The sequence below is a fragment of the Macaca fascicularis genome, chromosome 4, assembly GCF_037993035.2.
Source record: "Macaca fascicularis isolate 582-1 chromosome 4, T2T-MFA8v1.1".
Taxonomy (NCBI): Eukaryota; Metazoa; Chordata; class Mammalia; order Primates; family Cercopithecidae; genus Macaca; species Macaca fascicularis.
Window position 1 is genome coordinate 15,633,672 of NC_088378.1, and position 21,372 is coordinate 15,655,043.

The 21,372-nt window shown below is 44.5% G+C and overlaps 1 protein-coding gene across 2 annotated transcripts in view; it reads right to left on the reverse strand.

The window, feature by feature from the left end:
* TRAF3IP2 (TRAF3 interacting protein 2) overlaps window positions 1-21,372 on the reverse strand; it is a 47,512-nt gene that overhangs the window by 19,450 nt on the left and 6,690 nt on the right. For both annotated transcript variants that reach the window (XM_065542892.1, XM_005551604.4), the window contains exons 2-3: window positions 14,039-14,869; window positions 2,063-2,255 (exon numbers count right to left, since the gene is read on the reverse strand). In XM_065542892.1, coding sequence (XP_065398964.1) covers window positions 2,063-2,255; window positions 14,039-14,861 — 1,016 coding nt within the window. In that variant the 5' untranslated portion in view covers window positions 14,862-14,869. The remainder of the gene's footprint in view (window positions 1-2,062; window positions 2,256-14,038; window positions 14,870-21,372) is intronic.

The window sequence follows — 21,372 nt, forward strand, 5'->3', positions numbered from 1 at the left end:
TAAAATTGTTTCAAAATAAAAGTTTATTTTAAAAATTACTATTCTCTTTCCTATTCAACACCAAACTTATTTCATAAAGATGCTAACGTTTTATTTATTTCCCTGGAATTTTAGATATTTCTTCTGTAAGAGTGCCTATCCTGCTGTAAAATCACATTTTACCTAATTCCATCGTTTAAACTCCATGTATTTATGGTTTAGAAAAATAAGGGATCTGGCCCGGCATGGTGGCTCACACCCGTAATCCCAGCACTTTGGGAGGCTGATGTGGGTGGATCACTTGAGGCCAGGAGTTTGAAACCAGCCTGGGCAACAAAGTGAGACCCCTTCTCTACAAAAAATAAAAAAAATTAGCTGGGTATGGTAGCGGGCACCTGTAGTTCCAGCTACTCTTGGGAGGCTGAGGTTGGAAGATGGCTTGAGCACCGGAGGCAGAGGCTTCAATGAGTCGAGATCGCACCACTGCACTCCACCCTGAGTGACAGGGCCAGATCCTGTCTCAAAAGAAAAAGAGAAAAAAGAGATCTGTCTTGAAAGAAAATATGAGGGTTTGTGGGCTTCTGAGCAAAAGAGAAAGCAGGCATGTGCCTCTTCACCATTGTTAATAAAGTGGACTTTTTTTCTTTCAATGAAATTTTCAAACTAATTACCACTTTCTGTATTTCTGAAAAATCCACTCTAATAGTAACTTCATATTTTAGTCTATGCAGTAAAAACAGAATCTAGTTTTACAGTGGTATATAAAAGTTGTTTTTGAGCAAAAGTAAACATTTAATCTACTTTCTCCCAAATATTGTCATAAATCAGGACGCTCCATTTACATGAGTTTTATCTGTATATTTTAGATCCATAAATTAAGAGAAAAGGAAAAATCCAAAGAGAATAAGGGGAAAAAATGATGAAAAAGGCAGGGCATGGTGGCTCACGCCTGCAATCCCAGCACTTTGGGAGGCCTAGGCGGGCAGATCACAAGGTCAGGAGTTCGAGACTAGCCTGGCCAATATGGTGAAATCTTATCTCTACTAAAAATACAAAAATTAGCCAGATGTGGTGGCATGCAGCTACCTGGGAGGCTGAGGCAGGAGAATAGCTTGAACCCGGGAGGCAGAGGTTGCAGTGAGCCAAGATCATGCCACTGCACTCCAGCCTGGGCGACAGAGCAAGGCTCCGTCTCAAAAAAAAAAAAAAAAAAAGATTGAAGAGTTAGACAACTGAAATCATGAAAATACAGAGTTGTTTTTCTAAAGAAGCATAGGAGAGACCTAATGATGGTACTCAACATGTATGAATGTTTTTATTACAAAAGAAAATAATAAGCTAGGCGCAGTGGCTCATGCCTGTAATACCAGCACTTTGGAAGGCCAAGGTGGGTGGATCACTTGAGCCCAGGAGTTCAAGTCCAGCTGGGCAACATAAGGAGATCCCATCACTACAAAATATACAAAAGTTAGCTGGGCATGGTGGCGCGTGCTTCTAGTCCCAGCTACTTACTTAGGAAGCTGAGGTGGGAGGATCGCTTAAACCTGTAAGGTAGAGGTTGCAGTGAGTCAAGTTTGCACCACTGCACGCCAGCCTGGGTGACAGAGCAAGACGCTGTCTCAAAAAAAGAAAAGAACAGGTCATTTTAAATTTTGACCAAAAATTAATTGAATTTAACATTTTAAAGAAAGAAATAGGCTTAAACAGGAATAGACACTAGATATATAAAGAATTGGCTACAGTGGAAGTCAGTCATAGTAAAAACAAAAATCTATTTTGTGGATTAAAAATTCAGATGATCTGAAAATAAAAGAAAGGGGTGTGACTTGGAGAACATCTGAAGAACCTTTCCTTCAACAGAATTTCGACTAGTCACTAGTGGCTCTCTGTGTCTGATAGAGATCCTTGTCAATCAGCTTCCATTTCCTCCTGACCTGAAAAGTCTATATTGGGCGTTCTCCTGTGTGACTTACTCACTAACGTGGATTAGCAAACCTATAGAGAATTCTGTTACATCTTCCTTGCATTGGCATAATTCCTTTCCATGTTAAAAATGCCTGAAGATTGGGCCTGTCATACTTACTGGTGCCTTGGAAGCCCCAGAAAGGAGCAGTCTCTCTGTGCGGGCCTCTCTTCTTGGTCCCAGGGGCTGGGATAATTCAGGATAACTTTCTGCACAGGGTGCAGGCCTCTCACACTGGCTCCAGGCAGCGGCTGCCCAGGCAGAGCCGGCTGGATCACTTGCTGGTAGGCTGCTCGAGGGTAGTCATGGCCATCTGTGGATGAAGACGACAAAGAGAACAGGGAACATCAACTCTAGCTCCTTCGTGTGAAAGGAGTCATAAGCTCCATGCTCATTTGTGTCTTGATACCAGCTGAGGGGTCCAGACATCTGTTACCACCTCTGTGATGTTTGCCATATTTCTCTATTGTTGATTACTTGACTGTTTTCACAAAATTCACTTTTTTTTGTCCTAAATAAAAACATATGTGAAATCACCAGTTTGGTATTCTAACTGGAAAGCTCAAAAAACTTTTCAAAAAAGTCTACACAGGCTCCTCTTTTCATAAGATTCTTAGGAAAATCCAACCATGAAGAACCTCTTTCACACCACCATTCCTACCATAATTTCCTTCATGTCCCAAATCCAAGGCTAGGAAAAATTATCTGTATGATAGATATAGAATCACTGCTCTGTCCTTTCCTCCCCCAAGTGGACACACACGTGCATGTGCACACACACACACACCCCACTCCCTCTTTTTTTTTTTTTTTGAGACGGAGTCTCGCTCTGTCGCCCAGGCTGGAGTGCAGTGGCCGGATCTCGGCTCACTGCAAGCTCCGCCTCCCGGGTTCACGCCATTCTCCTGCCTCAGCTTCCCGAGTAGCTGGGACTACAGGCGCCCGCCACCTCGCCCGGCTAGTTTTTTGTATTTTTTAGTAGAGATGGGGTTTCACGGTGTTAGCCAGGATGGTCTCGATCTCCTGACCTCATGATCCGCCCATCTCGGCCTCCCAAAGTGCTGGGATTACAGGCTTGAGCCACCGCGCCCGGCCCCCACTCCCTCTTAAGAAGAGGTAAATGAATGAAAACTTCGCTCATCCTCCTGGGAACTAGCCAACCCATTGGCAACACCCTCCAACTTCCTTGGTCCTCTCCTGCTAGAGCCTACCTGCAATTGGAGCCAGGGCTGTTTGAAGAGGGCTGGGCTCAGAGCAAAGCCAGAGCTGGCAGTGACTTATGTGAATGTGCAACCTGGGAAAAAGTGGGTCCCAGCCAGGACCAGGAGCAGCAGGGTCCCCAGGGAAGGGCAGCCTGCCTGACTAGGCAAAAGAATAGAACTAAAAGCCCAGAGGAGAGACGCAGGGAACCAAGTAAGGGTGAGAGGGAAGAGCTCTGAGGGAATGGCCCAGGCCCAAAGGGGGTAAGGTGTTGGGAAATGTGAGAGATGCAAGAGGACTGAAAAGAGCCAAATGGTAGCCCTGCAAGATGAACAATGAGCACCTCCTAGTGATCCAAGCACTGCCCCTGCTACCCACATAAGCATAAGACGATCCAGGAGGAGGCATAACTAGTTAGGACAAGAAGGAAGTGGTTTTGTTTATTTTTTTAAAAAACCCTCATTGATCTTAAAATTCTTTTGATTCTTTTAAGATTAACCCTCATTGATCTTAAAATTCTTTTGCTGATTATAAAAGTAATAATCAAGTTTGCCTGCCATGTAGATAGGATACATATAGGGATGTACAGCAAAATAAAACTGGCAAGTAAACAAAAAAGTGACTGGTAGGTTGAAATCAAAATGGGAAGGGTGAGAATGTGGCTAAGAATTGATTCTTAAGGCCAGGCACGGTGGCTCACACCTGTAATCCCAGCACTTCGGGTGGCCGAGGCGGACGGATCACCTGAGTTCAGGAGTTCAAGACCAGCCTGGCCATCATGGTGAAACCCCATCTCTACTAAAAATACAAAAATTAGCTGGGTGTCATGGCACACACCTGTAACCCCAGCTACTTGGGAGGCTGAGGCAGGAGAATCCCTTAAACTTGGGAGATGGAGGCTGCAGTGAGCTGAGATTGTGCCATTGCATTCCGACCTGGGCAAAAGGGCAAGACTCCGTCTCAAAAACAAACAAAAAAGAACTGTATTCTTAGTTTGGTAAAGCAGTCAGGAGCCATCTACATTTTCAAAGGGACATTCAGAGGAATGATGGCCTCAAGTACAGAACAAAAGACAAATAATGTGTACGTTCACTAGTGTGGCCTCCAGGTTCTCATTGCCTAGACTCAGGAAACTGTTTGGGTGACCTGGCGACGTGCCCAAGCTAGTCTCTCAAGTGTGGTCAGATTCCCTGGACTCAATCTATTATTGTCTCCTTTGACCCATGACACCACCTGGGTCCTTCCGATCATCCTGCTTCTGGCAAAAGTGACCATGCCCCTCCAACCCAGACTGTCTCCTGGCAGGACCCCGTGACCCTTGCCCTGATATTGCTTAGGCCTGGTCATGACAAGTAGTAGGGGTTTAAAGAGGGGGAGGAGGAGAAACGAATCCACGTAGGTCTATCCCTGCACCTGGATGACAAAGGAGACCAGGACTTGAAGGGACTGCTCTCAGAATGGAAGACAGGCCCACAGAGACTCCTATGGTCTAGGACAAGGTCTACTGCACAGGCTTCACCTTGGCAGCCTTCTTAGGGCAGGGCGGATATATTCCAGGGGGTCCAGATCACCAGTTGCAGTTTCAGGGCAACAGGGTAGGTCACCACTGCTCCTTTCCCTCAGTTTAAAAAATAGCAAAAAATGGCCAGGCGCGGTGGCTCACGCCTGTAATCCCAGCACTTTGGGAGGCTGAGGCGGGCGGATCACGAGGTCAGGAGATCAAGACCATTCTGGCTAACACGGTGAAACCCTGTCTCTACTAAAAATACAAAAAATTAGCCAGGCGTGGTGGTGGGCGCCTGTAGTCCCAGCTACTCAGGAGGCTGAGGCAGGAGAATGGCGTGAACCCCAGAGGCAGAGCTTGCAGTGAGCCGAGATGGCACCACGGCACTCCAGCCTGGGCAACAGGACGAGATTCCATCTCAAAAAAAAAAAAAAAGCAAAAAATGCCACTGCTATCAGGTCCCCAGGTAGGGGCCAGCCCTGCTTTTTGATGAGCCTTGTGTGAGCAGACCCTTTACAAACCCAGCTGTAGATAGAACTGTCTTGGTGGACTGCACTTACAATCTACCCTGCTTGATCAGGTTCCAGCCCCTATAGATCTTGCCTCCCACGACACTCTCACTGGCCCAGTAAGCTCTGGCTTCATCTTGAATATCCCAAACTTGTCCTCTCCTTTGGGATCCTGAGTTTGCCACCCTCTTTGTCCAGAATGTTTTTGCCCTAGATTTTCAGACTGACTTCTTGCCATTCAGAACTCAGCCCAAATATCACCTGTCCAAAGAGGCCTGCCTCCTCGCCCAGTTACTTTATCCCATTCCCTGTTTTGCTTCCTTCATAGTTCCTATCATGGGTTTGCATAAGTAAGCATGACTTTTACCTGTCAACTTCGTGCCTGCCTTCCCTACTAGAACATAAGCTCTGTGAAAACATAGACTGTGTCCTCTTGCTACCGTGTCTCCAAGGATAGCACCGGCACCCAGGGGACGCTCAATAGATGAATGAACGAAGGCTCAATAGTTACAAAGCCGACTTACAGAAAAAGAGAAGCCATTTAGGACTGCACAATCTATTAATACTTTCTAGGGCACAGGTCTCCTATACTAGGAGCCCCCAACTCCCAGGGCACAGGCTGGTATCAGTCTGTCGCCTGTTAGGAACCAGGCCACACAGTGGGAGGTGAGCAATGGGTGAGCAAGTGAAGCTCTGTCTGTATTTAGAGCCGCTCCCCACCACTTGCATTACCACCTGAGCTCTGCCTCCTGTCAGATCGGCAGCGGCATTAGATTCTCATAGGAGCGCAGACCCTATTGTGAACTGCGCACATGAGGGATCTAGGCTGCATGCTCCTTATGAGAATCCAAGGCCTGATGATCTGTCACTGTCTTCCATCGCCCCCAGATCTAGCTGCTGGAAAACAAGCTGAGGGCTCCCACTGATTCTACATTATGATGAGTTGTATAATTATTTCATTATATATTACAATGTAACAATAATAGAAATAAAGTACACAATAAATGTAATGCACTTGAATCGTCCCCAAACCATCCCCCTCCCCAGTCCGTGGAAAAATTGTCTTCCATGAAACTGGTCCCTGGTGCCAAAAAGGTTGGGGACCACTGCTCTAGACTATCTTAATTCTCTTCTGCTGTCCATCTGTTTTGGGGGTTTTTTGGTTTAATTGGTGTCTCCCTCCAGAAGTAGGAAGGAGAAAGACAAAGTAAAAGAGGAGAAACTTTGCCAGTGGCCTTAAAAGCCTTTAAGAGGAAAGAGCTGAAAGTATCTTGGGAAGTTTTTAATGTTTGAAGCCATTTTTGCTTCCTATATCCATTAATGAATGGCTAATACTGTTTTATTTGCTTTAAAAGGACTACCAAGCTCTAATCACAGGGTTTATTTCTTTTCCAGAAAGCGGATGTTAGTGCTGTTAATCAAAAGCCTTTGAATCAAGGTCATATGATTTCTAACAGATTATTTCCCGCACAACATGTTTTTGTCTCATAGCAACAAATCATATCATTAAAATCACCAAGGCATGTGGGGCTAAGTGTTTGATTAGCTGTAACTTTCATTTCAGAAACGGCCACCTGTGGTAAAAAGTTATGCCAGTTTATGTGAGCAGATGAAAATGATACACCTCATCAATTTCTAAAATTAGGGTACTGACAATATAGTCCTCCATGCTGTCCTTTTATTGCTGAAAACAAAGGAAAACTGAGTATCAATGGATCAATAAAAAATGAGCATTCCCTTTTGTAAGTGGAATCTGACCAGCTTTGTCTGGAATTTGACTGGTTGTATGGAAAAGGTTCCTAAATAGGCTGGACATGCCTGTAATCCTAGCGCTTTGGGAGGCCTAGGTGGTTGTATCTGTTGAGCCCAGGAGTTTAAGACTAGCCTGAGCAAAAGGTGAAATCCCATCTCTACAAAAAAAGAAATACACACACACAAAAAAAAGAAAAGTTGCTAAATAAAAACTATGTTTATCAGGTAAATGATCATCTTTTTCATTGCTCAAGCTTTAATCATTTTTTTCCAATTACTATGACGAAGGCTTGCTAATTTACTTGGATACTATACATATAAAATAAGGGCTAACATTTATTGATCACTTGCTACATGTCAAGTACTGTTCTAAGTTCCGTATTGAGAATTATAGAGTTCAATTTTCCATTTCCGTAAAGAAGTTTAACTCAGAATAAAAATCCAGATTCCTCACCACGGCCTGTGTAGCCTTCATCTTCTAGCACACCATTCTCTCCTTGCTCACTCTGCTAGGCCGCACTGGCTTGCTTTTGATATCTTAATGACATCAAGCTCCTTGCTTCCTTAGCTCCTTGCTTCCTTGACCTTCTCATCCTTTAGGTTTCAGCTCAGATGTCTGCTTAAAGAGACATTCTCTGGCCAACCTGTCTATTAATGTCTATTCCAACAGTTACTTCCCTTATAGCACTTATAATTTGTCATTCTGTTTTTGACTTCTATTTCTTATCCATCTCTCCAGTAGACTGCGAATTCCATGAAAACAAGGACCGTGTATGACTATTTGCTGAATAAAGTGATAAGTGGATGGACAGGTTCTGTTTCCAAATTTCACTGACTCCCTTCTTTGCTTCCCTCCCAGACCAAAAAAAAAAAAAATGGCTTTTCCAAGGCTTCATTATCACAAAGACTCTACTCATGATTAAGGCTCACTCCTTTCCCCAGGAAGTAGAGAACAGATTTCTTTTTATTCATTCAACAAATATTTATTGAACCTCGATGGCCAGGCACTTGGCGAACAAAGATAAATAGGATACAGTTCCCTTGGGAGTACCTCAAAATAAATGGAGAGAGAAAGAAAATCTGCCTGTCTGTGGGTGTCTGTTTTTAAACACAAACCCACACTAGTTAGTGTGTGAGAAGGGGAGACATATGAGTCGACAGCCACCTACTTGAGAATCCCTGTTCAGAAATAGCTTTCCCGCGGACTTGTCCCCAGTGCCTACAATTCCATCAAGAGAGTTTATTCTGTAGGAGCGGGAAGGTGGGTGACGTGACAGACAAATGATTTGCTAGCATGGTAACTCCTCAGTTCAGAGGCAGTGTTAATCACAAAGCAGAAATGAAAATCTTGCACAATCACGAATGGGCGCCCAGGACTGTATGTTATTTGTCAATCCTGTGATCTTCTTGGCCTGAGTACACACGATCCTCGTGTTACTGAGCTTTTACCACTTGGAATGTGGAAACCAAATCCTAAATGAGGTTTTCCATTTATCAGTCGCAACATGCAACATTTTTCTTCCTTATTAAGAATGGTATTAAAAGAGTTTATGAGAGAGAAATAAAATCTGATTTTCAAGTTGTCAAAAAAACATCGTGATATAATGCAATCAGTTTAGCCAGGAAACAAAATGGCCAATATAAACTGTTGCAGGAACTCCCACAGCTGTAAGCAGCTGTGGTTCCTGAAAGGCAACTCCTTCTTTATCATTTCTTCCATCTGATTTTTTCTTTTTTTCCCTCACTTTAATTGTGCATGCATTCTAGCATACAAATCATCCCTTTTTTTTTTTTTTTTTTTTTGGTCCACAGGTACAACTGTACCCATGTACCCATAATTTTATTCTATTCAGTCTCCTTGGTAGAGAAAGCAATAATTTTATCATAAAATGAGGGCTCTCTAGACTTAATTCCCTCTCTTTTCCCAAATATTTGCATCATGAGTTTCATCTGATTGCACAGCCATGAACTCCATGCTGGTGACCTTCAGTGGAAGGATTCAGAGGCAGCAGGAGGCCGACTTTTCCAGGGGGTGGGGTGAGGAGAAAACACAGGCTTATTCCCTTTCTTATTTTCACCTACTTTGAAAACCTTTTTTTTTTTTTCACATGAAAGAGGTGACCAATAACCATTTTTGCTTTACCTTGCAAAAAGCTTAGATATGCCATTTGCATGGTGATTATTATTTATTTATATATTCATTAATGGGTAAGGAAGTAATGCTCTTCTAAAGCCGAGTAGAGCCACGTAGCCATGGTTTCCACTGCACAAGCATCCCTTAGGTGAACAGCTCTTTTGAAGTGGTTTTGTTGGCAATTAAGTGCAGTTATAGCCCTGACATGAAACTAAGCATTTGTACACCTGCCCTGAATGCTTAAAATCTGTGCCAGTGAGTGGGATCTGGAAGTAGAGGAGCACCCTGCAGAACTGGGCTGCAGGATGCATTTAAATAATAACAATAATAACTAAAAGCTGTTAGTATTGAGGGCTTACCACCAGCCAGCCACTTTCCTGTTGCCTTTAATACATTATCTCATTTAATCCTCACAGCAACCTTCATGGGAGTCATTGCTGCTGGAGGCCTCATAAATATTCTAGGGTTGCAATGCCCTGCAAAAATGCCATCAGCACAGGCAACCCTGACCCTCTTCTCTGTGGTTAGATGGGAGCCAGGGCCAAGGGACATGCAAGGTGAATTGGGGCAAGCTTGCCTTCTGTACGTGCTCAGTTTTCCTTTGTTCTTTTCAGTCTTGACTCATTTCTTAATTATAGAAGTAATACCTGTTTGCTATTTTTATTTTTATATTTTTTATGTGGTTTTGTTTTTGTTTTTAAGACTGACTCTCATTGTGTTGCCCAGGCTGGAGTGCAGTGGCACGATCTCAGCTCACTGCAACCTCCACCTTCTGGGTTCAAGTGATTCTCATGCCTCAGCCTCCCTGAGTAGCTGAGATTACAGGCGCATGCCACCATGCCCGGCTAATTTTTGTATTTTTAGTAGACAACATTTCATCATATTGGCTAGGCTGGTCTCGAACTCCTGACCTCAAGTGATCTGCCCTCCTCTGCCTCCCAAGGTGTCGGGATTACAGGTGTGAGGCACTGCAACCAGCCATTTGCTATTTTTAAAAATCAACAAAAGTATATGAAATTAGAAGGAAAATATACCTATCTCCTCTTAATTCCCTGCTCCCCTCCCCACCAAGATCACCACTAGATCCTGCTAGACTTAATACGTATATATAAACATAGATAGTTTAAAATATATATATATGGATGGGATCATCACTGCAGCTATTGCCTTTAAACTTAATCTTTTTGATGTCAGAAGGTGTATTCAGTGCAACATGGGCCTAGTAGTCCATTGTATACATAAATCACAAATGACTTATCTGGCCCTTTATTGCTAGGCATTGTAGTTGTTTTTGTTTTTACTCTAATGCAACAACGCTTTCATAAACATTCTTGTTCTTGTATTTGTATGTGCTTGTTTAATGTTTCTATAGGATAGATTCCTATAAGTGAAACTGCTGGGCCAAAGAGGAAGCACATATAAAATTTTGATAGGGAAACTGCCTTCTGGGAGATTGCACCAATTTACACTCCTATCAAGAGTGACTGGGAATATTCATTTCTCTGTAACTCCACCAACACTGGATGTTGTCCAAAGTTTTTAATTTTTGCACAATGAATCAGGGAAAAGGTATATTTAAGAATTTTGCACTTCTTAAATCTAATAATGCTGAGCTTGGTTTAATTCTCATATTGGCTATTTGTATATCTTCTGTAAATTATTCCCCTCTCCTATCCCCATTCTCTTCCCTCTGCCTTTCAACACCTCTTTTTGCCCCCAGGATCCTACATGTCTCTCCCCAACCCCTTAACAGAAGGAAATAATACAGAGAGCAAGGGGATGGTGAAATGCTGAAAGAAAGTGGGTCCTGGGGCAATAGAGACAAAAAGTGTTCCCAGTCAGGAGTGTTTGCCTTTTAAAGGAACCTGCCCCAACGGGACAACGCTCACCTCCAAAAACTGGATTGCCAATGGCGCCGTTTCAGCTCCAACAACAGGAAAAGTATTTTCCAGTGGGAAGTATTTTCCAGAGGGTCCATTATAACAATGAGTCAGTGCTGTTTTTGTCTATCACAATGAGGCTTTCCCTTGCTAGTAGTCAAAGTCAGCTGCTTGGGACTGTATCACAAAGCCTTGACTTAAGTATTCACACTTCTTTGCATTAATCTAAGGGGTTAATCGGAAGTGCAGTTAAAAACGTATGTATGCAATGTTGGCCACATCATTGCTTACTGGATCAGAAAACTGGAAACTATTTTAAATGTCTGACAATAAAGAACAGGTTAATAATAATTTGGTAGATTCACCTGATGAAATACGATGAAGCAGTTTTAAATGATTCTGGAATAAGTACACTCAATGTCACTGAAAATTATTTTAATTTCAGATTAAAAATATATGAAAAGAAAAAAAACACTGAAAATTAGTATGTCAAAACCCTAATAGGGAATTTTATTTGGGTGGCAGAAATATGAAAACTTTTTTTTTTCTTTTTTGAACTTCTGGGCATTATTTCAATTTTAGGAGTGACCAAATATTATAATGATCAGAAAAAAAATTTTTTTTTTGAGATGGAGTCTCACTCTGTCGTCGCCCAGGCGCAATCTCAGCTCACTGCAACCTCTGCCTCCCGGGTTCAGGCAATTCTCGTGCCTCAGTCTCCCGAGTAGCTGGGATTACAGGCACCTGCCACAACACCTGGCTAATTTTTTTTGTATTTTTAGCAGAGACAGGGTTTCACCATGTTGGCCAGGCTAGTCTCGAACTCCTGACCTCAAGTGATCCATCCACCTCGGCCTCCCAAAGCGCTGGGATTACAGGCGTGAGCCACCATGCATGAGCCACCATGCGTGGTGAAAACTTACCTTTAAATGCAGATTAACAGAATGTTAAAAAGTAGTTTATGGTATTATTCTCAGAAATTATTCCTTTTAAACCTGGCAATCACTGAGAAATACAGCCTTGACCTTGCCAACATTCAGTTCTCAGTGATTCATACTTAAGGGAATCCACCACCACACCCACCCTATGACTGGGCGCTTAGAGCAGGCGGTGGCATCCATGTGCTCCCACCCTGTTGACTTCCCAACATTTATACACCACGTCCCAGTTTTAGGCATCACGGGCTCTTTCTCCCTCTCCAGCCCAAGGCCCCATTCTCCTCACACCCTCCTGCTTCCCCAGCCCCCACCCTCATTCCTGATCTCACATTCATTCTTACCTATTTCTTCCAAGCATCTTCTAAGTTACATTTCTCTATCTCCTCTTTGTTGTTTTTTTCTGAGTTATGAATTACTGTGTTGCTCTCTTCACTTTAGGAAGCTTTATACTTAGTATACATGTACTAGTATGTAAATTATGGTTGATTACAGCATTTGTAATTATTTCTATAATTTATTTTAAAGCTGTGCATCAGGCCTTTGGTCAGGCACTTCTTACACTCTTTGACCTACTTTATGTCTAGTGTTTATTTGCTAAGAAAAATATCACATCTCACAGCCCTGTGTTTCATCTGTAAAGCCCTATTGTTATTTTCCAGGGGCCTCAGCGGAGATTTAACATCAAGAATGGTGGTAGGGGAAAAAAAAAAGGTGATAGAATCTTTTATCTCAATCTAAGACTTCATCACTTTCAGAGATGCTTACTGCACTGGTACATATTATTATTTCAGAAGTAGTTTATTGAGAGTTTAGTATGTGCCAGACACTGTGCTTAAATTCTGGGGAATTACGAATTGAAAGTACATGTTTGCATTTGCAGATGCACAAAAGCTTGCAGTCTGGAAGGAGAGGAGACAAGTATATAATCAGATGCCATGCTGGTGTTAGGTGTCCCAACAGGACCAGAGCAGGAGGGAGAGAGAGGACCTGAAGGAGAATGTGATCTGGGGAGGTTTTCAGAGGGACACTTGAGCTAAGTCTCAAAAAATGTGTATGATGGTGGTTGCATAACTCTGTGAAAATACTAAAATTTATTGAATTTTGTATTTAAAATGGGTTAAGGATAAACCTTACAGTATGTAAATTAGATCTCGATAAAGCAGTTTTTTTAAAAGGTGTATTGAAACTGGGTCAGACACACCAGAGGGAGCAGAACATCCCGGATAGAGAGAAGAGCCTGGCAAACGCATAGAGATGTGAACCATCACAAGTAGGGGGACTGCCAGTCTTAGAGTGGCTGGAATGTAGGGTAGCTGTAGATGGCTCAAGTGTCCAAAAGGGTTTAAGCAGCAAAATCACAGACGCAACTTCATTTTCATGTAATGGCCCGAATCCCAGAGTCTCAATGACATTCTGGGCATCTTCTGGTTTTTTGTTTTGTTTTGCTTTGTTTTTCACTAAAAGCCCTTTCTCTGCCAAATCTAAGATGGGGAAGAAACATGAAGAGAAGGAAGAACCCACATGCCCAAAGATCAGAACAAAAAATACATTTTCTAGAACTCACTTGGGTCATCTCTCTGCTTCTAGGCAGGTTTGTTAAACTAATCCAGACAGAGGAACCTGTTTTGTCCTTAAAGGTCCCTAGAGAAGAAGACTCCAGTGGGACAGGCTTTAGGCTAAGAAAAAGCATTCTCGGCCAGGCGCGCTGGCTCACGCCTGTAATCCCAACACTTTGGGAGGCGGAGGAGGGTAGATCACAAGCTCAGGAGATCGAGACCATCCTGATCTCACCATGGTGAAACCCCGTCTCTACTAAAAATACCAAAAAATTAGCCAGGCGTGGTGGCGGGTGCCTGTAGTCCCAGCTACTCAGGAGGCTGAGGCAGGAGAATGGCGTGAACCCAGGAGGCGGAGCCTGCAGTGAGCCGAGATTGTACCACTGCACTCCAGCCTGGGTGACAGCAAGACACTGTCTCAAAAAAAAAAAAAAAGAGAAAAAGCATTCTCTGAAGGCCCTTTGCAAATCCAACCACACGTGGAAAGCCCCTAGGTGAAGCAGAATGCCCTCCCTGCATTCTGACCTGTTCATCCCAGTCTAGTGACACAAAGCATTGATGTGAGGCCCTTGTTTCTTCAGTCACCCAGCCCAGAATGCCCAGAGGAGGTCAAGATCACTTACATGGCACCTGGTGATCGGGACTTCCAGGACAATGGTAATGATAGTTCCATGGAGCACGTGGGGAAAGATTGGGAGGCAGTGCACATGCTGGATACCACTGAGGTTCAAACTGAGGGAACTCCCTGGACCTGAGAGGTCTGGGGAGGTCCTGGGGGTAACACACGGAGGTGAGGGGCAGGGGCCTTTCCAGCTGCCTGATGCCCAGGACATCCTGGGGCTGGGAATCATATCCCGTGTCTATGGTTGGCAGATCCAGGCCTGCTCGGTTCCTGTGAGGCTGGGGCCGCTGTACCATCGCCTGGCTACTGCCCGAGGAGTCTGCTGAGGCATTAGGTAAACTTTGGTCTGATTTGTCTGAGTCATGGCCAGTGTCAGGAGAAGCTGCTGAAAGCTGAGATCCCAGCCATTGATTACGTTTTTCCATAAATGAAAACGGATGCTCTGCAGGGAGGACTCCAACCACAGACTCAGACTCGGGCTCGCTGAGTGCAGAGCACCCAGAGGGGAAAGCTTTGCCTGGGCCTGGGTGTCTCCCGCAGAAGCTGTCTTCACTGTCCTCCAGAACTTGAGTGCGCAGGCAGGTGACCTGCTGGGATACAGGCCGCTGGTGACTTGCAAGTTTCAGGGTTGCGTGAGCTTGAGAAAAGTCCCTGGAGGAGTTGTGAGGCGTTGTGGGTACAGACAAGCTGTTGGGTGCCATGTTCCTTGTATTTGGAGCAGGTGGTTCTGATTCCTCTTCCAGGGAATATTCTGGGATTGGTTTCAGCAACTGACTTGGGTATGGTTCTGATTCATCGACCTCCACAGGAATGCTTCGGTTCATTCTAGTTTCTGGAACAAGAGAAAACATGCCACAGCCTTAGAAGACAGATCAATTCTTGGAGTCCTCACTTTATGACCTTAAGGGACCTCATTCAGGATGTGGTTTAAATTAACATTGAGACACCAATGTGCCTGCAGAGCCCTAATCCATAAAATTGTTTACTTATCCTCCAGGCAAAAGCACTAATGCTTATTAAGATATTTTATCTGGAAGGCAATTCAAAGAATATGATGGGACCATCCTGTGGTAGAAATCACTCACCAGCAAGGGGAAAACACAGATGAAAATCAACTGCCAACTATTGAGGAAAGAGAAATTATCATAATGTGGGCTGCTTCGTGTGTGCTTGGAATACATGATGAAATAAATCTTAGTAACTGATATGGAATGATGGCTAAGATGTATTAAGTGAGTTTTTTCTAAAAGCCACGCGCAGAGCAGTGTGCATACTATGCTGCTATTTTGTGTAAAAAATGAGAGGAGAATGTGCGTGTGTTTGTATGTGCATATCTGCTTGTATATGTATAAAACGTGTGGAGGAATCATAGACATTGCTACACTGGTTGCCTTTGAGGATGGAATTAAGCTGGGGGAGAGCAGTGGGAGGAAGTTTTCACCTTTTGAACTTTTATAATTTTGTTCCATTTGACTATTGCCTAATTTTAAAAAAGAAAAGTGTTTTCTTTTAAGCAAAGAAAGAAAGCCCAAGTTTAAAACATATCGAAAAAAGGTCAGAGTGACATTTTCTACCTAATTTTAGGTCATTTGGAGGACTTAATTCCCTCTGGGCACTATGCCTGCAACAAAGGTAGCCATGACCATCTGGTTTGTGATGTAGTTGAACCAGCAAGGCTCGCTAAACTAGACCTTAGCCTGCAGAGCATTTAGCCCACAGTCCAGGCAATACTGCTTTTAGCTGTAAGAAGAAGAACTCTTAATTAACCTAACACAATGAGAAAGAAAACCAGCCCTCTCTCATCATTAAACTGGTTGAGGTGATGCCTTGACTGGACGGGGAGGAGGAAGGCAGTCCACAGGACTGCACAGGAGCAACTGGGGGTTTGCAGGAGGCTGCAGAGCAGGGGTTGTAAAAGAGCAAGCAAGTGAAAAAGAAGAAATCCCAGAGGGTTATTCTATGCAAGGCTAGTACATAGCATACTTCAAATACCAGAGGGAGAAAAGGGATTGTGTCTGGATTTAAAAATTCCTACTTTGGATCCATGTCGCATTTCAACCACAAACACTGACTGAGGGCTCACTGTGCCTAAAGTCAGGTTACACAAATTATGGTTCTAAGACAAGTTTCGGAGGGCATGAATTCACTTTCTCTTGGCCCTTGTACCCAATCCAATGCGATCATGACAGCATGCATCTTGAAATGCTCCCCTTACACACAGATGGGGCCAGCAGTTTGCCACCAAATGTACTTAACGGCCTCCAGAAAGATACCTCTCTACTCCCTGCCAAATGAATGCTCTTTGACACTCATCTCCCACTTGGTATCAAACTTACCCACCTGCCGCACGACGACCCTTGCTCCATTTTCCGACACAACAGAAAACTCAACTTCTAATTTCGGGCTGGCCTTCCCTCCTTCCCTCCATCTCTCCCTTTCCCTGTCCTTGTCCTTTTCAGGCTGTGTATGTCCTCTGCTCGTTGGTTCTGCAGAAAAGGGGACCTCCTCAGCTAAAGTGAGCGGACCTTATAAAAACGAACAAGAGCCTGCCAAAAGCACCAGTAAATATCGCAACTGTTTATTATTTTTAAAATGTTCAGCTGAGCGCAGTGGCTCAGGCCTGTAATCCCAGCACTTTGGGAGGCTAAGGCGGGTGGATCACCTGAGGTCAGGTATTCGAGACCAGCCTGGCCAACATGGCAAAACTCCGTCTCTACTAAAAGTACAAAAATTAGCTGGGCATGGTGGGACGTGCCTGTAATCCCATACTGAGGAGGCTGAGGCAGGAGAATCGCTTGAACCCGGGAGGTGGAGGTTGCAGTGAGCTGAGATTGCGCCACTGCACTCCAGCCTGGGCAACAAGAGCGAGACTCTATCTCAAAAAAAAAAAAAAAAAAAAAAAAAGTTCACCATTTTTTCCCATTCTTTCTTGCAATTTTTCCACAGTTATTAAATTGGATGTGCCACACAACATGCTCTTCAGCTGGTTGGAAAACAAAAGTATTTTTTCAAGGCCTAGCTGAGTGTTGTGTCATCTTCTGCATGCACTTGTGGGCCCACAGCTGAACGGGAGGCAAAGAGATGCAAAAAGTGAGCTGACTAGCAGGACTAATTCCTGTACTCTATTGTCATGGGATTCGCTTTCAATCCCATTCAGGTACAACTACTTACATTCTCCCTGGGTTTTCCCATGTGAATACCTTAGAAGTGCTTTTCCACCCACATTAAAAAAAGTTGCATATTCCACTCTTCTAGCTGAGGAGCCATCAGGGGGCTTGGAGGAGGCTTTAAAAAAAAAGCGATGAGGGCAGTCATCTCACAGAACTGGAAATCTGAGGTCATCCTCTGGTGGGAATTCTGCAGTTAAAACTGGTCTGGGGCTAGGCGTGGTGGCTCACGCCTGTAACCCCAGCACTTTGGAGGCTGAGGCAGGAGGATTACTTAAGCCCAAGAGTTCAAGACCAGCCTTGGCAACATAATGAGGCCCTGTCTCTACAAAAAAATTAAACAAATTAGCCAGGTGCGGTGGTGTGCGCCTGTAGCCCCAGCTACTTGAGAGGCTGAGGTGAGAGGTCACTTGAGCCCTGGAGGTCCAGCCTTCAGTGAGACGAGATCGTGCCGCGGCACTCCAGCCTGAGTGACAGAGCGAGACCCTGTCTCAAAAGATAAAAATAATTTTTAAAAAAACTGGGCTGAGTACCCTTCCCCCACACAGCTGCATGGCTGGCTTCCTTTCTCCGTGAGGTCTTTCCTTGGCTGTCACCTCAAGGAGGTCTCGCTGGTCGTGCTCTCTCATTCCCATCTCCCTTCCCTGCTTTACCTTATTCTCCAGCAGTTATCACTGTCTTATATATCACCCAAATGTATATGATACACACAAATATCTAATAATCTCTTGTTTGCTCATCACCTCTCCCTTCTCCCAGAATATAAACTTCCTAAGGGTGCAGTTTTCTCTTTTCTTTTTCTTTGTGATATGGGGATCTTGCTCTGTCGCCCAGGCTGGAGTGCAGTACCTAGATCATGGTTCACTGCAGCCTCAAACTCCTGAGCTCAAGGATCCTCCCATGTCAGCCTCACAAGTAGCTAGGACTACAGGTGCACGCCATCGTGCCTAATTTTTTTTTTTTTTTTTTTTTTTTTTTTGAGATGGAGTCTTGCTCTGTCGCCCAGGCTGGAGTGCAGTGGCACAATCTCGGCTCACTGCAACCTCTGCCTCCCAGATTCAAGCGATTCTTGTGCCTCAGCCTCCTGAGTAGCTGTGATTACAGGTGTGCGCCACTGCGTCCAGCTAATTTTTGTATTTTTAGTAGAAACAGTTTCACCATGTTGGCCAGGCTGCTCTCAAACTCCTGATCTCAGGTGATCCGCCTGCCTCGGCCTCCCAAAGTGCTGGGATTACAGGCGTGAGCCACTGTGCTGGTCAGCGTGCCTGACTTTTAAAATTTTTTTGTGGAGATGAGGTCTCACTATGCTACCCCAACTGGTATTGAACTCTTTACCTCAAGCAGTCCTCCTACCTCAGCCTCCCAAAGTGCTGGGATTGTAAGTGAGCCACCACATCTGGCCTGGGAGCATGATTTTTGACTGTTCTATTTACAGCTATATTTTCAGCACCTACAACTGCACCTGGCACATAGTAGGTGCTCAATAAAGATTCGTTGAATGAATAAATAATTGATGCCTGTTTCAGAGAGGGGACAGACAGGTCCATGTAGCTGGATCAGTGACAATGAGAATGTTGTCAACAACAATGTTGGGGAGCAAGGAGTATCTGGTGGGCCTGGTCCTCAGAGTTCTTAAAATTATGCCACATGGGTGACCGACCCTTCCCTCTCCTTTTATTTTCCTCTCAAGAACATTGGTTAAGTGCCCACTATGTGTCAAGCACCAAAGTTAGGTCTGGGCCATGCCCAAAGGTCCTGCCCATGGGCAGGATTGGCCACAATCCTTACTTGCAGAATAAAGGAGATGCCATCAGTCATGATGGGAGCATCTACTCTTAGATTGCAGGCAGGGAGGCGCTGGTCTTTGTGCCTCTGCAGAGCTCCACCCAGAACAGAAAAGGGTGGGGCATGCCTGCCGCTACCACACGGCCCCTTCCGGCCTCAGACCCCTGCCTGAACTGGCAGAAAATGGGCAACCCTGCCAACTCTCCTTAGGCAGTCATAGAGAACAATTACAAATGCCACGTCAGGGGGCCACAGACAGATTAATGGGTTATGTCAGGGATGGCAGTTTTATCTGTTTTGTCTTTAATGACAATAGTGTAAAAATACTAAACATTAAAAAAGAAAACAAAACACTCAGTATCTCACCACTGTGTTTTTAAAATACAAAAAACCATTCAGCAGAGGGTAAAGCGTGTACTCCGGGTACGCACAGGTGGGCATGAACTGGGGACAGAGGTGAGTCCTGGGGATATACAACTGGATGGAACAGCTGTGCATGTGAGCCTGGTTCTTGCTTGTTCTGACCTGACCCATTTTTCTGTTTTTCCATTTTTTTTTCCAGGCTTTCTCCATATTTACGTGCTTATAACTCTGGCATGACCTTTGCTCCAGTCTCTACCAGAGGGCGGCACCTGGATTGAAGTGGAAAAGTCCTGTTTTCCAGCCATGACCCAGGGAGCAAGCACCGACTCCTCAGGGGAACAGGAGACTTGCCAACTAGGACCCTGGGAGCCTCCATGTTGGCAGTGCCCTGTGTCGTCTCGGGCTCACCAGCAAATCCTCGGGGGAAAGCAGGGCTGGAGGGTGAGGACGCCCAGAAGAGTTCCTGGCTCCGAATCCCTCTCTCAGGCTCCCGATACAGATGCCCAGGCCCCACACCCAGAGACTCTGAGTATTTTTGTTTATCGTATGTAAAAGACTAGTGTATTTTTGTTTAAGTCTCACAGGTAAACAAGTTCTCTCATACTTTGTCAAGGGAAATGTAATCTGTGCAATTTGGCAGTAACTATCAGAATTTTAAAAGCGTATGCCCTTTGACCTAGTCATTTCACTTCTAAGAATTTCCCCTGCAGAGGTATGTATATCTTGTATGAAATGAAGAGGCTATGAAAACAGCCAATGCCGCAGTGTTTATAATAGCAAAGACCGGACACAACCCACATGTCTAAAGGTTCTGATGTTTAAAACTGTAGTATATCTGTACAATGAGCACTCCACATCCTTTAAGAATGAGGAAGGGCTGTGTGAACTGAAATGGAACTATCTCTAAGATGTATTAAGTTAAAAAAATCCAAGAGTAGCACAAAGGAGGGTATGCCCTCCTTTGTATGATAAAAGGTCGTATATCTGCCCATCTCAAATGAGGAACAGTGGTTGCCTCTGGGAAGGGAACTGGATGGCTAGGAATGCGATAGGAAAGAGGTTTGCTTTTCAGAACATTTTATACCATTTAAGTTTTGTCACAAGGGCGCCTATATTGACTTAAAAGATAAAAAATGAAAAGGAAAGGCTCTGCTCGTGATTCTGATGCTCACAAACATTAAGAACCAATGCGAATGAGGAACTCATGAGACCGCCCAGGAAAGAGTGAACGTGTCTCTTCAAATATCAAAAGCCATTCAGCAGAGGCTGAGAACACATGCCTGGGGTAAGCATGGGTGCGCATGAGCTGGGGACAGAGGTGATTCCCAGGGACACACAACTAAACCCCAAAGACGACAGTAGCTTTTCTTTCTGGCTTTTTTTTTTTTTTTTTTTTTTTGAGACAAGGTTTTGTTGCCCAGTGGCGCAATCACAGTTCACTGTCACCTTGCCCCCCTGGGATCAGGTATTCCTCCCACCTTAGCCTCCCATGTTGCTGGGACCACAGGCATGCACCACCACGCCTGGTTAATTTTTTTTTTTGTAGAGACGGAGTCTCGCCATGTTGCCCAGGCTAGTCTCAAACTCCTGGACTCAAGCAATCCTTCTGCCTCGGCCTTCCAAAGTGCTGAGATTACAGGCGTGAGCCACTGCACCCACCCTGACAGGAGCTTTTCATCTCTGGACTCTCATCACCATTTGGACTGTGAGCTGTGGTTCTAACTTTTGTATCGGACAGGCATCTTTCCTCAAATCTGTCAGTTTCTCTTTCCAGGTCCCTCGCTTTGTCTTCCTTTTTGCCTCCTCGGGCCTGAGACCTTTCTCTGGGCTCCTCTACTCTGCCCCGAGCTGCCTAGTTTTGCGAATAATATCACATCCAGATGTCAGCAGCCTGACGTCCATGTGACAATGCTCCCTTGGCGTCCCAGTGACAGATTTTCCCATGCTTCACCTTCTCTCTTTTTTTATTTTTCTGTACACAGCTCTCAGTCAACCCCCCTGAGCTGCCTCCAACTCTTTG